This window comes from Crocodylus porosus, unplaced genomic scaffold (assembly GCF_001723895.1).
Source record: "Crocodylus porosus isolate Cpor-Errol unplaced genomic scaffold, CroPor_comp1, whole genome shotgun sequence".
Taxonomy (NCBI): domain Eukaryota; kingdom Metazoa; phylum Chordata; order Crocodylia; family Crocodylidae; genus Crocodylus; species Crocodylus porosus.
Genome location: NW_017728926.1, coordinates 14,934,757 through 14,950,068, shown reverse-complemented (window position 1 = coordinate 14,950,068; position 15,312 = coordinate 14,934,757). Strand labels below are relative to the sequence as shown.

At 49.9% G+C, this 15,312-nt stretch overlaps 1 protein-coding gene across 1 annotated transcript in view; it reads left to right on the top strand.

The window, feature by feature from the left end:
• Positions 1–3,076: 3,076 nt before the first annotated feature.
• The window catches only part of TMEM88B (transmembrane protein 88B), a 35,437-nt gene continuing 23,201 nt past the window's right edge, over positions 3,077–15,312 (top strand). The window contains exon 1 of the mRNA XM_019541571.1: positions 3,077–4,282. Coding sequence (XP_019397116.1) covers positions 4,013–4,282 — 270 coding nt within the window. The 5' untranslated portion in view covers positions 3,077–4,012. The remainder of the gene's footprint in view (positions 4,283–15,312) is intronic.

The following is a 15,312-nucleotide window of genomic DNA, read 5'->3' as shown; positions in this document are numbered from 1 at the left end:
AATCTGAGTTTTTGACTCTGCTCTGACCCTATTTGCAAATACACCTTTTGTGCCATCTAATGAGTGTGTGTCTGTGATTTTGGTGGCCTCCAGAGAAATGAACCGCTTTATGCATCATCCTAACCTCTTGTGATTTCTGAGCTCCCTGAAGTGGTTCAAAGAGATGTCATCGACCCATTGAAACTGGGGAGCCCATATGGGGGTTGCTCTGCTTTTTAAAAATAGTTGTTGTCAGAGAAAATAAGATGCCTTGGAAAGTTTACCCCTCAATGGCAAATGATTCCTGCTTTCTACCCATGTAACTGGAGCAGCATCTGAACTACTGATTTCCTAGGCAGCCCTCAGAGCTTTTTAGCTTTTTAAGGATTGTGGGAGGATATTGAATAAGCCTGATGTGCTATAAAGGGTATCAATGTGTACGTCTGGTTTCCTTTTTTTGTACAGCGTCACTTGGGGCACTACAAAAGTTCTCTGTCCAGCCACAAGGCAATGGCTGGGAAAGTTTCTGAGAACATCGGCTGGTCCCTTTGGTGCTTTCACAGGGCAAGCGTGACTGCTCACATCCTAGTTTCACTCTGCTGCAGAATTTTAAAGCTGTTTCCTTTTCCTGGCATGTGTACCAGCATCTGGTAAGCAGAAGGTGAAATCAGCTCCTTCTCGTGGGAGTGCAGCACTCCCATCCTCCTGCACCGAATGCTGAGCTCAGGGCCCTTTTCTACCAACTACGGATGAGCTGATTTCACAGAGTTCTTCTAGTGGTCATGTGCAGGCTGCAGCTCACAGCAGCCCCATTAGCAAATGGGGAGTGAAAAAAACAGTAGCTCAGGAGCGTCCAGCTTGTGTCAGCCTCTGGATGTGACATGCAGTAGACTGGAGGGAGAGCAGGTGGCACTGGGAGGGCAGGGCAAGGAGCAAAAAGTAGAGCAGCAGCTTGGGCGGATCAGGCAGGACCAGGGAGTCAGAAAGACAGGGAGTGTATGGGGCTTAATTTATGGCATGCCGGCCCAAAAGATTCGCTTCTGTTAGAATAGCAGATTCCATATGCTGCACACCCAGATGGTTACCCTGAGGCTATAGACCTGGCTTCCAAAATATACCCCCCCACCTGCCGCAGCAGACATAGCTATCACGTCCATTCCACCACAGGGGAAGTGCTTATGTACCAAATGGGTTGTGCAACTGAACATTTGCAAAGGGATGAAACCCGTGTGCGTTGTACAGTCTAATTGGCAGCCAAGCGTTGCATTAATAGCAGACCACGTTGCCACTGGCCTTTTCAGTGTCTGCAGTGGCAAGTGCAATGAACTGCGACCATCCTCTTCTGAGCAATCCCGGTGCCAAAACTCATAGGAGCCAAGAGGACCCACCTCATTGCAGCAATGCCGAAAGCTCCAACCAAGAGGTGCTGTGAAAAGGGTCTGAGCTCCACCTGAGAGACCAAGAGTCTTTCCCAGCTGTACAGAGCCAAGGGTATGATGCCAGGGCCTCAATGTTTGAGCCTGTCATTGTGAATCAGGAAGGCAGAGAAGTTCTGGCTTGTGGAGAAGGCACTGGACTGGGACCTGGGCTCAGATATGCGCTTTGGAAGTCATTAATCTTTTGCTGCCTCTGTTCCCTAACTGCATAAGTGGGATAGTCCTCTCCCCCCACCACCTTGTTATCGGTGTTGCTCAGTCCTTTGAAATCCCTCTGTAGCAGCATTGCCTTCTACAGGGGACAGCCACCATAACTTAGCCAGTGGGCATTTGTGCCCCAGATCTCTGGCACGCCGAGCAGCAGGCTGGGTGCATAGAAACTGCTCAGACCCACTTGGCAGAAGCTCTCCTCCTCCTGATAGAGCATGACCGAAGCATGGGGAACGCGGTGTGCCCAGCTAGCCCATGCTGGCCCTGCTCTGGACAATGGAGCATTTTGCAAGGAACCTTTGAGGAACAAAGCTTCTTTCTCCTGCAGGAATCGCTTCAGAGATGTAACGTCCAAATGAACGGCTGTATAATGAGAGAGAAGCAGCGCCAGCGCGGGGGGACCGGTTGTTATGAAATCTCTCTTTGCCTGTTTACTTTGAGCTGCTCAGATGCGGACAGATTTGATGCCTGGGAAGGTGCTCCACGGATCCCCGCACTGCTCGGAAATCAGGCTACAAGGTTGCCGTTAAGCTGTGCAAGATGTGACCATCCTCCAAGCCCCCCAAAAGCACAGCAGCCCCTATTTTGTTTTTCCTCGTGCAAATCAGACACTGAGCTATTTTCTGATCACTTTTGCACTGTCCAGTTTCCTCATCCCTCTACTGTAACCACTCCCAAGGCTTCCAGCTGGGTGGGAAAGCTCTCATGTCTGTCCAGAGAACCCTTTGGAGATGTCCATCTTCTCTATATAACCCATGCATTTAAATAGTGCTCCTAACCACAGCACCTGAGCTATAGAGAAGAAGTGAGTCATTGGTACAATATATGTATATTGGATCTGGACAAACATTTGGTTGTTTTCTTTCCCCCCCCGATAAAAGGCTTTTTGCCAGGATGGACCAAAAAAAAAAATCTCTTCCCGTGGAAACATTCCCCCATCGTGTCCCCTGCAAATTTGACAATTTTCAGTGAAATTTTTTATGAGCTGGGAAAAATAGTTCCCGACCAGCTCTTGTTTGTATCATAAAGATGACCTTGTTTTAGCATCACCAGAAACGTGCTTCTCTGGCAGCAAATCTGGTTTGTAGGAATGAATATTGAAATGAAAGCCAGGACTCCTGAGTTCTATTCTCTACTCTGCCATTAGCTAGTTATGTACCTTGGGCAGGTTGTCCGCCTCAGTTTCCCTCCCTGTATTAAATGCATTACCTTTTGCATTCATTCCCCGTGTATGAAATGGGGAAAGTAGCCGTTTTCCTGCTCCCAGGAAACAACAAGCATGGGTGAATTCATGAATGCAAAGTGCTGTGTATAAGTATGAAATATCACCATGAGAGTTAAGTGATCTGCAACCTGCTCTTTGTTTCATGGATTTGATCAAGGTAGTGCAACAAAGCTCCCTCCCTCCCTCCATGACTAGTATTTCTTAGAAAAGAGTTCTTGTTTGCAAAGAATCCTTGAATAAAATGTTGATAACCATCCATTATCCTTGCTTTTTACCCAGAGAGCTGCTTCTGGGGTAGGTGAGGTGAAGACAGAACAATGTATATTAAAAGCAAACCCCTCTTGACCTGGGAATATGGTCAGGATGTGATAGCCAGGTACTGCAAGCGATGTGGCTTGAGTGGAGGAGTGGAGGCAAAGGATTGGTTAGCAGAGGACGAGAATTTGATGAAGCTGTTGGAGAGTCAACACTGTAAACAGTGCAGTGTTGCAAAGAGCAGAGAGGCAGCTCGGAGAGGAAGATACCACTCCTGTCTGAGCGCCTGTGAATGCAGGCGCTCGCCTGCACTGGAACCACACAAGCTGCTCCCGGCAGCTTTTGTCTCTTTGCTTATGCTGAACAGTGGGGGCAAGTGTTCAGCCAGACAAGCAAGGGGGAAAGCTTGGGCTTGTTTTAGCTGGTGCCTTTGGTTTGAAGAAAGTTGGGCAGGAAGAAGGACTGGGGGCCAGGAGGCTGCCAGCACAAGCAGATGATGCCAAGTCCAGGAACAAGCTCTGAAAGTGCCTGAACCTGAGAGTCTTTGCAGACACCAGTGCTGAGAGCTGTGGGAGGATGCTAAAACGGGGAGTTCTCGGGAGCTGTGCAGCACGGCAAGGCTAGGACAGAAGCTGCTCTTGGGGATCCTATTCCTGTAAGGAAGAGAAAACAGAGAAACTCCATCAATTTGAAAGCCAAGCAATAGCCCAGGGTCGGGGCAGGACCAAACTTCCAGCAAGTGCATCTCTCCTAATACACTAGCCAGGTGGCCCACTTAGCACCCCGATGCTGGCTGGTTAAGTGTTCTCTGCTGGCGCCTGGCTGAGGAAGACGCTCCGGGGACCCCCATCCCGGGTTTGTGGCCACAGCAAAGAGAACGGGAGGGAGACAGCAACCCCCTTGGAGAATGTCTGACCAGGAGATCGAGGACTTTGAAGTGGACAATCTGTCTGACACGTCCCGGATGATCCCGGGTCTCCCGCCTTATGACATGGATGACCAGCTGCTTCCCATGGAGCCCCGTAGTGCCTGCTGCTGCTGGGCTTGGACCCTGATGATCGTCACCATGAACTCTCTGGTTTTTCTCCTGAACTTGCTCCTGATGGTCACCATCTTCGCCGTCGTGCTGCTGCCGACCATCGTGGTGGTGTACTTCGGCTTCCAGTGCCATTCCCGGGTAAGTGAGCCCTGCTGTGGACAGCCCCGGAGCCCGCACCCAGGGCAGGGGTCTCTTCCAGGGGGCCTGGATCTCATTCCTGAAGAGAAGAGGGCAGGGGAGGACAGTAGCATTGCAAACAAAGCTGACGTCTCTCAGCTTTGGGTTGACTTTCAATAGGTGTGTGTGCCCCTGAGTGTGTCTGAAGTAGGGCGGGTTTGTGGGTGAGGGGAAATGGGCAGAGAAATAATAATACACACACGAACTGACCTTACTGACCTGTTCTCCAAAACGGCCCAATCCAAAGCCCATAGAAGTGAATGGGACTGGAAAGGATTGGAAATGTTTGCTTTTGCTTTGGAGGTGATGATTTGTTGTTGGGAGCAAGGCTTGTTGGGAGGAACCCGTGAAAGGAAAAACAACTTGATCCCAACTTTATCGGCTCGCCAGTCCTTGGCCACAGAGCATCACGGAGCGCTCTGCCTTGGAGGTCATTCACGGCAAAGAAATGGCAGGCATACCCTGGAAAAAGAAAAAACCCCTGAAACTTTTACAGTGTTTAGCAGAGCCAGCCTGGGCCTGATGTTGGAGGGGAAATAGGGGAAACAATCTGCGGTGCTGCAGTGGCAGCAGGGGCTGGCTCCCCTTCGTTCTGCAGCGAGGTTAGATTCAGCTTCCCTGGCTTGCTATTTCAATACCTCAATACATGAGTGGTGATAAAGCAAGCTTGCCTTTAACCCTCTCACTTCCTAGGGATTGTACAGCACTCCCTGTACAGATGGACTAGGTAGTGGGTAAGCGATAGAGGATCTGGATCCAGGCATCCAGCTTGCCTTGCGCTCCATAGAGGACTCGGGGATATTCTCTCCATGGGTTGAATGCAGTGTGACTACCATTTGCTGGGCCAATGGGTCCAGTCTGAAAGAGGGGCTAGGCTGCCTTTCATTTAAGGATTTCCAAGTACTGTGTGTAGATGGCTCGTGCAGCTGGTTATGCTGGTGTGAAGCGATCTCAGGTCCAAGCGGCAGCATTGTACCCATGATTGTACTGGGGTAGAAGTTTCAGACCCTGCGGCCTGCATGGTGGATGCTATTTACCCACCACATACAGTCTTGGCTTCCTTCAGTGCTGATTTCCTCTTGCTGATGTGTACCTTTCACAGAGGTCATGACTGCTCTTTTAAATTTTGGCTGCTACAGTCCTGTCCTTACAGGCTTCTTGTCTGTTCATTTATCTGGCAACCCATACAGGCTTCTTGTTTGTTCATTTATCTGGCAACCCAGAGTAGCCTCAGTGCAAGGGTTAAAGCAGTAGGTGCAAGAGGAGATGAGGGTTGTTTTCTGCATGAGGTGCATCTAGCTTGAGAAGGAGGAAATTAAAGATCCTCTTCAGAGATGTTTCAGAGGGAAGATGTGGGTTAGCCCCAGAGTCCAGGGAGAGCTCCGTCTCGGAGCCCAGGGCTGAGCAAACTAACTTTTCCTGGGGCTGAGCAAACTGTCTTGGTGCTTGGGGTTGGGGGTTGAAATGCTCACACACGTTAACCGTTCTTGGGTAGCAGTAATGAGGCTGGGCTAGGCTTTCTTCACCCCACAGAGACACTGGCAGGCAGCCCACTCCCCACATGCCTTCTCCATCCTGCTCAGCCCAAGCTTCCCCTTCTCCTGAGCACCCCAAGTCCGCCCTGGGAGCACGCAGGGCACGACGGGGTTCTCCAAGCCTCAGCGGGGAGGTTCTCCGGGCTTCCCATTCAATCCCCCAAGTAAACCTGGAGGACTCTAGCCCCTGTGTACCCAACACCAGGGCTCAGCACATGCAGCCATGAGCTGGGCCCTGCACGGCTCCCATGGGTCTCAGTCTTTGGAGATCTAATGGTGAGGGAGACCCATGCGTGCCACCATCATTTTGGTGCTCTCCCCCAGGAATTTTTTGAATCCTTGAATCCTTTTCTCACCCCTCTTCTATCAGTACAGTACATCAGTGGCCACCTAAAATTAGAATATGGTGCTAAATACCCCGAGGAAACAAAGAGTGACACATGCTCCCCTGATGCACTCTTTGTTAAATATGTTTGGACCCTGGATTTCAAACTTGGAGGAGAGGAAGTTTGGCTTCAGATCAGGAGTCTGGCCCTACCTACTGAATCTACCTTTAAGTTGGGTCTTATCCAGCGGGTAGAGAATCTGGGTCAGCTTTCCGCCTGCCTTGTGTTTTATATGGGTCAGCAGTATCTAGGCAGGTATGGACGAAGTACATATTTTGTCGTTGCTGATTTCTCTAAGGGTCCAAACAGGAAGCTTTTCTGTGGGTTCGACTCACTCTGTGCTCAGGCAAAATTTCTGTTTAAGTCCATAGGGATTTTGCCTGCTTGTGGAGAAAGGAAGATCTCCATGGTTGGGCCCTTTTGTTATCCTCATCCATCTTACACTTGTACTTTTGAGACCCAAAGGATGGGCTTAACCGTGTGAGTGCTGGCAGGAAGGATCTGGATTAGTTTTAAGTCTTTTGGCTATGCCGGGGAAACTGAAGCTCTGCCAGGCATAGTTTCTTATTGCTGTTTTAATTAATGGCAGCTTTGACCCAGATCAAGTAAATACACTGCCTGGGTTGACGGAGAATTCAGCACAGCTACACTTGCTGCAGTTTGCATTTTAATGTCACAATATTTCTTGAGCCTTTCCATTATGGAGACAGCTGCAGCAGCTGCATCACACTCCTCCATGATTTGCCGCTGTCCTGCACCCGCCTTAATGTGTTTTGTTCCTTTCCTTTCCATTAAGTCTCTCTTCCTGAGAGCATCATTTTCTCTCACTTCCCTTAATGATAATTAATAATAATCAAATGCAATAAAAGCCCTGTCATCCCCTCCCTATCCGCAGACCTGGATACACTCAGGACCAGCTTTCCAGAAGCACTGCTGGCCAGTTGTGCCTTGGTCACCTTCTTGGATTGTATTTTCATGAGGGCTAATTTCACTTGCTCTGATTTTATAGCATTTCAAGGAAAGCTTATGGGTTCACTTCTCTCATGACAATTCCTGGGTTTGCCTTGAGGTGATGTGAAGATGTAGGGGCGTGATCTGGTCATTGCTGTCCTCCTGCCGACCGTGGATGTGGCTTCCCTAGGTGAAGGGCGAAGAGAGAACATGGTTTCAGGGAAAGCCCCAAGGGCCAGTCCTGCTTTAAGAGTCAGGTGGGCAGAGCCCGGGGGTCCATGAAGTCTCTGTTCCTGTCAATGGGCAGGTGTGCGTCCAGGGAGGCAGGTCTCAGGAGAGGGTGAGGCAGGAGTGGGAAGCTTACACGTTCAACAGTCCCTAGTGACTTTAGGGGATGGGACTCTTTGGGAGTCAAACTCACAACAGCTCAGCAGAGCCCAGTTTTCAGGCAGCACCAAGCATTGGTCCTCTGAGAATCCAGCACCTTTAAAGGTCTCCAACTCGGGCATGCAGCAGACACATTCAGTGCTCGCACTAGCACCTAGACCTGCCTGCGGCTTTTCTGACCCAACTCCAGGCCACATTGAAGTCAATGGCAAGATCAGGCCCTGTGTTATCGACTATATCGTTGTTCATGTAGTACTTCCCAAGGGCAAAGTCTTGTCATTGATTTGTCTAATCATTGGATCCAGTCTATGGTGTGGTCACTTTAGGATTGAATGAGCCAGGCAAGCCTATGTGACGGCTTAGTGCGGTGCTTTCTGTCCCATGCAGCCTCCTCTGTCTCTTGATGTTGCAGCTGATCCTTAATCCTGCATTTCTTACTCAGGCAAAATGTCCCCTGACTCCACTCTGAGTTTTCCCCCAGGATTGGGTTTTCAAGCACTGGCAGTTTCAGGAATGGTTATGGTTTATCTCCCTGCCCAGCAGATCAGGACAGTGATAGGAGCTCTTTGGCTCTTAGCTTGGTTTGTGTTCAGTTCATCACACACAGAATTCTCCCTTTTTTAATAAACTAAACTGCTCATCTGCACTGACCCACTACATCCCTTGGTCTAATTTCAAACAGAACATGCCTGGGTGAGAAGGACCGAGATCTTCAGCTGGTATGAAGCATTTCAGCTCTCTTGACTTCATCTGGGCTCTGCAGATTTATACCGACCAAGGATCTGGCACACTTTCCTCTGGGATCATGAGGTTTGGTGTTTTCCTGGTCACTGATCCTCTGCCACCAGCGGAAAGTGCCTGGCATGATTCTGAATGTCTGCTACCTGCAGATAAGAGCTGGAGGGAGCCTGAGTTGGTCAGATCCAGGCAGTCACAACATGGAATGAAGTCACCTGGAACAGATTAAACTTGTGCCTTCCAGAGCCGAATTAAAATCTGGCAGTGAGTTGAGGGCCTGGTGCTCCAGGACTAATAAGCTTGTGCCCGATTCTCTGCCCATGTCCTCTAGTGCAGTGCCTTTGGAAACAACAGAGATGCTCTTGACTTACACCAATGCTCTCTCTTTCATATGGCATCACATATCAACTTCCAAATCTAGAAGCTACTGTCCAGTGTTATTGTTCGATGAGCGGATTCCATCTGCCCGGTCCGGGCATTTGTAGAGATTGCAGCTTTCAATTAAGTGCTGTGCTGTTTGCATTCACATGAGGGGCTGTCTGAAATGTTCATCTTGTAAAGTGTTGTTTTGATGCATCCATATCCAGATCTCAAGTCTGTTCTGCTTGACCCGTACTTCTCTGTCAAGGCCGTGCCCAATGGGGCACTGGCTTGGTGTCGGTATAAAATGCTGTAGGAATTACCTTTCCTGGTGGCTGGCCCACTCTGTTACTGCCCATAGGTTTGGTTCAGCCTCCCCAGTCTCTTCCAAGAGCTTGTGGCTTTCACGTACAAAAGGTTTACAACTTTTAAGCCTCTTAGTCTTCAGACAACAGTTGATCAAGCAGGTGATGTTCGTCATCTCTTGCTTCTATTGCCAGTAATGATGTTGGTGGTCTGTCTGCTTACATCACTTGGTCTAATGCCTGAGTGTACAGGGAGTACATCTGTGTGTGTAAGTCGTGCAGCCTATTATGAGTCTCAGTGAACTGTTAAGTAGTGTTGAGCTTTTTAGTTTGGCAACTTCTGGACCATACAGGAACACAATATTCTGCTGGGGCATATACCCTTGCAAGTGCAGCGGTTCTGAGCACTTTGAAGTTGGCACCCCATGTCATACTGGCTAAGCCTCTTAAGCTTACCTGTACTGAGACTTCACTGCTGGCCTGCTGAATGTGATGTTAATAGGTGAGGGAACAGTTTAATATGACTGCTAGGTAGCTTGGGGTATGCTCACGGGAAAGGATGTGGTTGCCTACTCTGATATTCAGTGTGCTTTTGGCTCCATGATTGTCCGGGTAGAAGAGTGACGATACTGATTTATTGATGCTCAATTTTAAACGCCGCCAGTGGAGATAAGGCAGCAGTGAGTTCCATGTCAGTTCTCCGTATCTTTTCCAGTTCTCTCATGTCATTTCCATTTTTTCAATTTTGATACAGCATTGCTAATAAGAGAAGACTCACCTGCCTGCATCTCATGTGCTCCTGCTATGAATATTCTCCCTGTTCCCCCTGCTCTCAGACACGCAATGTAGAGGGGTGCTAGGAGATGTGTTCCCCCAACCCTAGGCACTAGCTTTGTTCTTTCCAATTTCCCCTCCCCCCTGCAGAGCTCCCCTAAAGTAAGCTCAACCCTGTGTCCCAAAAACCAAAGGCCATAGCCCCGACTGGCTGTGTGTGACAGACAAACCCTGCTACTAATGACAGCACTGGCATAAATAGGCCTCATTTTGGTAAATGCACAGCCACCGGTTGGTTGAGAATCTATTATTGAAAGGATAAACTCTTCCTGGCATTAAAAATCAGTGTTATTGTTGGGCAGGGATTGTCCCGCACCACTGAGCTCAAGCATCTGTCTTGAACTTACTGACCCTGCCAAGCCCCCAGGGTGTAAAAGGGGTCAGCCTGTGTCCATAGTTGGTGCACAGTTATGTTTAACCATGACTGAGATCAACAGCTTCTTTCTGAGACTAGACAAAATCTTAGGGACAGGTTATAGTGTATTATGGTACGAAATGCCTCCCTGTGATTGGAGCCCAGCGAGCTAAGAGTTAAGACTCGTGGCTTCTCTGCGCAGCTCTGATAAGGTATGGCCTTGACCAAGTCACTTATCTTCTCTCTGCCTTATTTTTCCTACTGCCTTGCCTAGCAGGCCTGCTGTGAGGTCAGCTAAGGATCATATCATGCGTTTAGCTATCCTGGATGATGAGGCGGGGTGTGGAAGTGCTGAGGACCTCACAGGCATGAGTCTGACTGTGATGAAGGCTCTGGGCTGAGGCTCAAGTGATGCCGTCACATCCCTGCTCTGCCACAGAGTTCCTGTGCGACCCTGGTCAAGTTACTTAATCTGCCCATGCCACAGCTGGCTACCTGTGCAGCAAAGATCTCCTGTTTACTCTCTTTCTCCCATCTTGGCCTACTTAGGGAGCTTTTTTGGGGGACAAGTGGCAAGGACTGTCTGTTTCTATGTGTGCATACGACACCAAACCCACAGGGAGGGCCCTGATTTCTGCTGGAGGCCCCACGTGCTCTTGGATCAGTAACACAGTAAATAACCCTGAGCACATGGTGACCTTAGTGGCTAGAGAAGATTCCCTCTGGACCTGGGTGTTGAGACAGCTGAAGTCCAGCCTTTGAGCATCCAGCTCAGGTTTTACCCAGGCCCCAGCGTACACATTGGCAGCACTCTGGGAGTGCAGCACAGGGATCGATGGAGTGGATCCACACATACTTACAGCCGTGAGTGCTTCTTGCTGAGTCTTAACTTGTACTTTGGGGGCTCTCTGAACCCAGAGCCGCACCAGCATGCTGAGGTGCATCGCTGATGGCAAGCTGTTATTTCTCGCTCCAGGAACAAGCCGATTAAAACCACGTGGTCCTTTCCAATAAAACCAATATCATGTATTATGCAGTGAACGTGTCGTTGGTGTGGGCCCCCTGCCCAGTACCTCCCCGGAGCCAGGGATGGTTTGGAGATGATATTGTCCTTTCCGTAGCTGATGTGCTATGCTGGGCAGGTTCGTTCTGCTGAGTTTATAGCCCTGAATGTTTATGGCGCCACCCCCAGCTTCCATCATTATGGGAAGCTTCCACCGATCCCACCAGCTGACAAACAAGGAGGCTTTTGTCATGGGAATGGCTGTTTGGGAGGAGGCAGATAAACGGCGCTGCTAACGTGCATCCAACTAATGATCCACACTGGGTACCAGCCGCCTGCTAGTGCCACTGTGCTGCCCAGCTCTCATCCTCTCCATGGGCTCCTCTGCTGTCTTGAAAGATCACTCCATCCTGCAGGCATAAGTCATGCCCACGGACTCCAGCAAGACTCTCGTCTCCCGAGCGGGAGGGTGTCTGCGGACTGACAATCATGCCTTGGGTCTCTTGCTGCTTGCAGGGACCCATCTCAGTTTTGCTAGCTCTTGTGCAAAAACTGCCCTACTCCCTCACAGGGGTCAAGCTGCATCCCCTCACCCCACCTTGGTAGGACCTGATGCTGTGATTCTTCCCATGAACCACAGCAGGAGCTTCTGAATGTGGCCTTGCCATCTGCCAGGGGTGCCCCAGTCCAGCTTTAGCCTGACTGCTTAGTCCCTGCTAGCTTTTCAGCTTCTGGAAACACAGCAGCCACCAGAGACATTAATTATGAATTGATTTCTCACAACTCCCTGCCTGGGATTGCTGTGGTTGTTTTCCTTCTGCTGTTCAGACTAGGTAAATTGCTAAATTGGGCATCCAAGGGTATCACTGGCTAATAACAAGAAGAACAAATCATGCCGGCTTTGTCAGGCAGGCTCTGCAAAGCAGTCATTGGGACCATCTGCTTTATGTTTTCCTTGGTGCAATGCATGTTTGTCTTGTAAACACCGGGCTGAGTTAATCCAAGCACTGAGTTCCCTGCAGAGCTGTGGAAGTTATCCTTCTCCTCTTCTCAAAAATTTCCTTGGGTGACTTGTGAAAAGTGCTAGAGTGTCAGGCTGCAGACAGACATTGCATTTATCCTGGGATAAGCCATGTTATCCTGGGATAAAGTGCAATGTTACAGACGTCCAAGTCTGTGTTGGCCCAGGATAAATCCTAACAAAGTTTCCCAGATAGGAGGTAGTAACAGTTTATCCTGGGATATTGCAATGTATGTCTGTATAGTTATCCTGGGATTGCATCGCTGAATCAATGGCAGAAAAGCAGCACTGCATTCAGTCACTCACTAAACCCCAGTTAGAAGGGTGATGTGTGTATTTGCCAATCCCAGGATATTTTTGTGTCAGGACAAACGCAGGCACAACTTATCCAGGACAAATGCAACATCTGTTCCTAGCCTTAGTCGCACAGCCAGAGATGGGTTGATGGGTTCCCCTTGGATTAAAAACTCCCTCCCTCCCTGAACGTTCATCTGTTTCTAGTATCAAATCTGCACAGGTTGTAACCTTTTTATCTTCTCCTTGTTCACTTCTGCCTGACCTGGTGCCTGTGGAGTCCAGCTGAGTCGGGACGCCACTGAATACCCTGGGAGTTCCAGCTAGCGCTTAAAGTGCAATTCTCAGTCACCTTAGCCAGCATTTTTTCTTCAGCTCTGCAAGAGCTTGAAGAGCTCCTGGTCACTGAAGTAGGATGCTTCAGATCCCACCCTGCCCTGGGACCTCAGGATGTGGTTCAGAAAGAGCTGCCTCTTCAAAGGAATGGCCCATCACGTGTCCCGGGTAGTGGGCAGCAGGAGCCCTGCACCCATCAGCACTGACGGAGCAAGTTCCCCTTCCAGACCCTGGTTCTCTGTGGAGACAGGTGGCATGGGGACAAGACCGGCCCTATCAGGAGCATGGTTATCTCCTCAGATGAGTTCCTCGGTGCTTCATGTGTGATCCCAGGGCAATGCTCCTGTGCTCAGGACCCTGCCTGCCAAGCCCATTACATACCTCTCACTCCATGGCAGGTCCCACTGCTGACCTGCATGCTGCCTCATGGCTCCCGCCAGACTTGCCCTGCCTCCTACCTGATGCCATGCTGCCCAGTCACCCCGTGGGCCCTGCCTTGCTTCTTTCCAGCATTAAACCCCTTTTATAGTTTGTCCATGGAAATCATGTGGAAAAGCTTCTTTTCTCATTCAGCCACTGCATGCGTGAAGGCTTCATCTCCCAGCCGGTGTCCCTTCCATCTATGTGCACAGGCTGAAAGCATCTGGCTCTTCCCCGATTTAGAAATGGATGGGCTTTTAGCACCTATTTGTGTGGCCCAGAGAGTACTTTGGGCTGTGTCTGGCAGAGCTGTAGCTGGGGATTACTGGTGAGGAAAGCTTTCCGGACAGCCCGCTCCAGCCTACACCTCCCTCCTTTTCTTTACAGTTGTTCTTACCCTCTTGAGGAGTTGTGGGGCAGCAATCTGCATTTCAACAAAGCACTTTTGATCCTGCTTGGGTCACTTCATCAGGCCGCAAGATGTGGTTCAAGTGCTGGCCACTCTGGACGCCATCCATGTGAGAAGTCCCAGCTGGGCCCTCCTTGAACCCTGCCCCAGGGGGGAGAGGCAGAGGAACGGCCATTGACAAGACCCAATAGGTTGAATTGTGCCCATCTTCCTTTTTCTTTGAATGACTCCAATCTCAAGGAGGCAATTTAGACTCTTTTTTTTAACCCCACTGATGCTTGTAAAGATAAAGTGGCAGCCCAGCTCCTGAAGGCAAATAACTCCCTGCATCACAGTGCTCAAATGACTATCCATCCATCTACTGCCTGGAGCCCTGGTGCTGATTTTCCCCTGAGTTCAGGAAGAATCTGACATTGTTTTTATCGCCAGGCAAGAGTCTCAGGCTGAAGTTCTTAATCCTGGGCACTAATATCAGCTGTTCAGCCAGAGGTGCCTTGGGATGGATTTTCACCCAGCTAGCTCAGCTTGGAGCCACGACTCAGAAGACCTGTCCCACTCCTGGGTTATTCTTTTTGGAGTAAGGGTGTGAAAGGTTGAAGCACCCAACCAAGAACGTGTCACCCAGATTACAAACATCAGCTCCCCAAGATCCTGAATGATACCGTGCCTTTTCACGGCACAGTGCGTCTCCTGACGTTTTGTTCTAAGGCCCATTACGGCCTTGGGTTTAGAGCTCAAGGTGGCTAAGGGAAATGAGCCATTAGATCAGAATGGCCCCCAGCACAGTGAGAAATCAGGGCTTCATTTTTCTTTTAGGACCACAGTGGTTGTGGGTGAGGTGGGGCTAGATCTGCAGTGTCGGCTGCGTGGAATGATACTTGCAGGTCCCAGGCGCCTTTTCCACAGTGGTCTCAAAGAGCTTGACAAGCCCCGGGCTTGAGTCTCATCCAGCACATGTTTTACACTGGTGTCGCTTCACTTCCTTCGGGAAAGTTACTCACTGGCGTGAGCTCAGTGCTGGGCCAATGCAGTTGGCATCCTCTGTACACAGGTCTCATCATCTCTGTTGCTTACAGAAGGGTGGAGTGGAGAATGGGGGGTGATGTGAAATGCTCAAGGCCACATGGTGAGTCAATGGTAGAAGCAAGAGTGGAGCCCAGGAGTCCTGACAGAACAGCCTTTTCTCTCTGGAAGGGTAGATAAATGAATAATATGTGATTTCTTGTGCTGAAGTAGAGAATCACTGAAATGCAGGGCCAGAGGGGACCTCAGTCCAACCACCTGCTCAAAGCAAGATCAGTTCTTCCAACCTTTCCTTCCATGTCATATTTTCTAGCCTTTTGTGCATTTTTGTTGCTTTCTTCTGGAATCTCAGCAGTTTTCCCATGTCTTCTTGAACAGTGGTGCCCAGCCTACAGTTGAACACGTCCAGCCAGCCCGGATTCATGAGGGCTCAAGTCAGCCGGCCCGGACGATCTCCACCCTAGAGTCCTAAAGGAACTGGCCGAGGTCATTGCAGGACCCCGGCACGGCTTTGAACACTCGTGGTGCTCTGGTGTGGTCCCAGAGGACTGGAAGAGGGCCAACGTGGTTCCCATCTTCAAAAAGGGCAGGAAGGAGGACCCAGGAAACTATAGGCCAGTCAGTCTTACCTCGA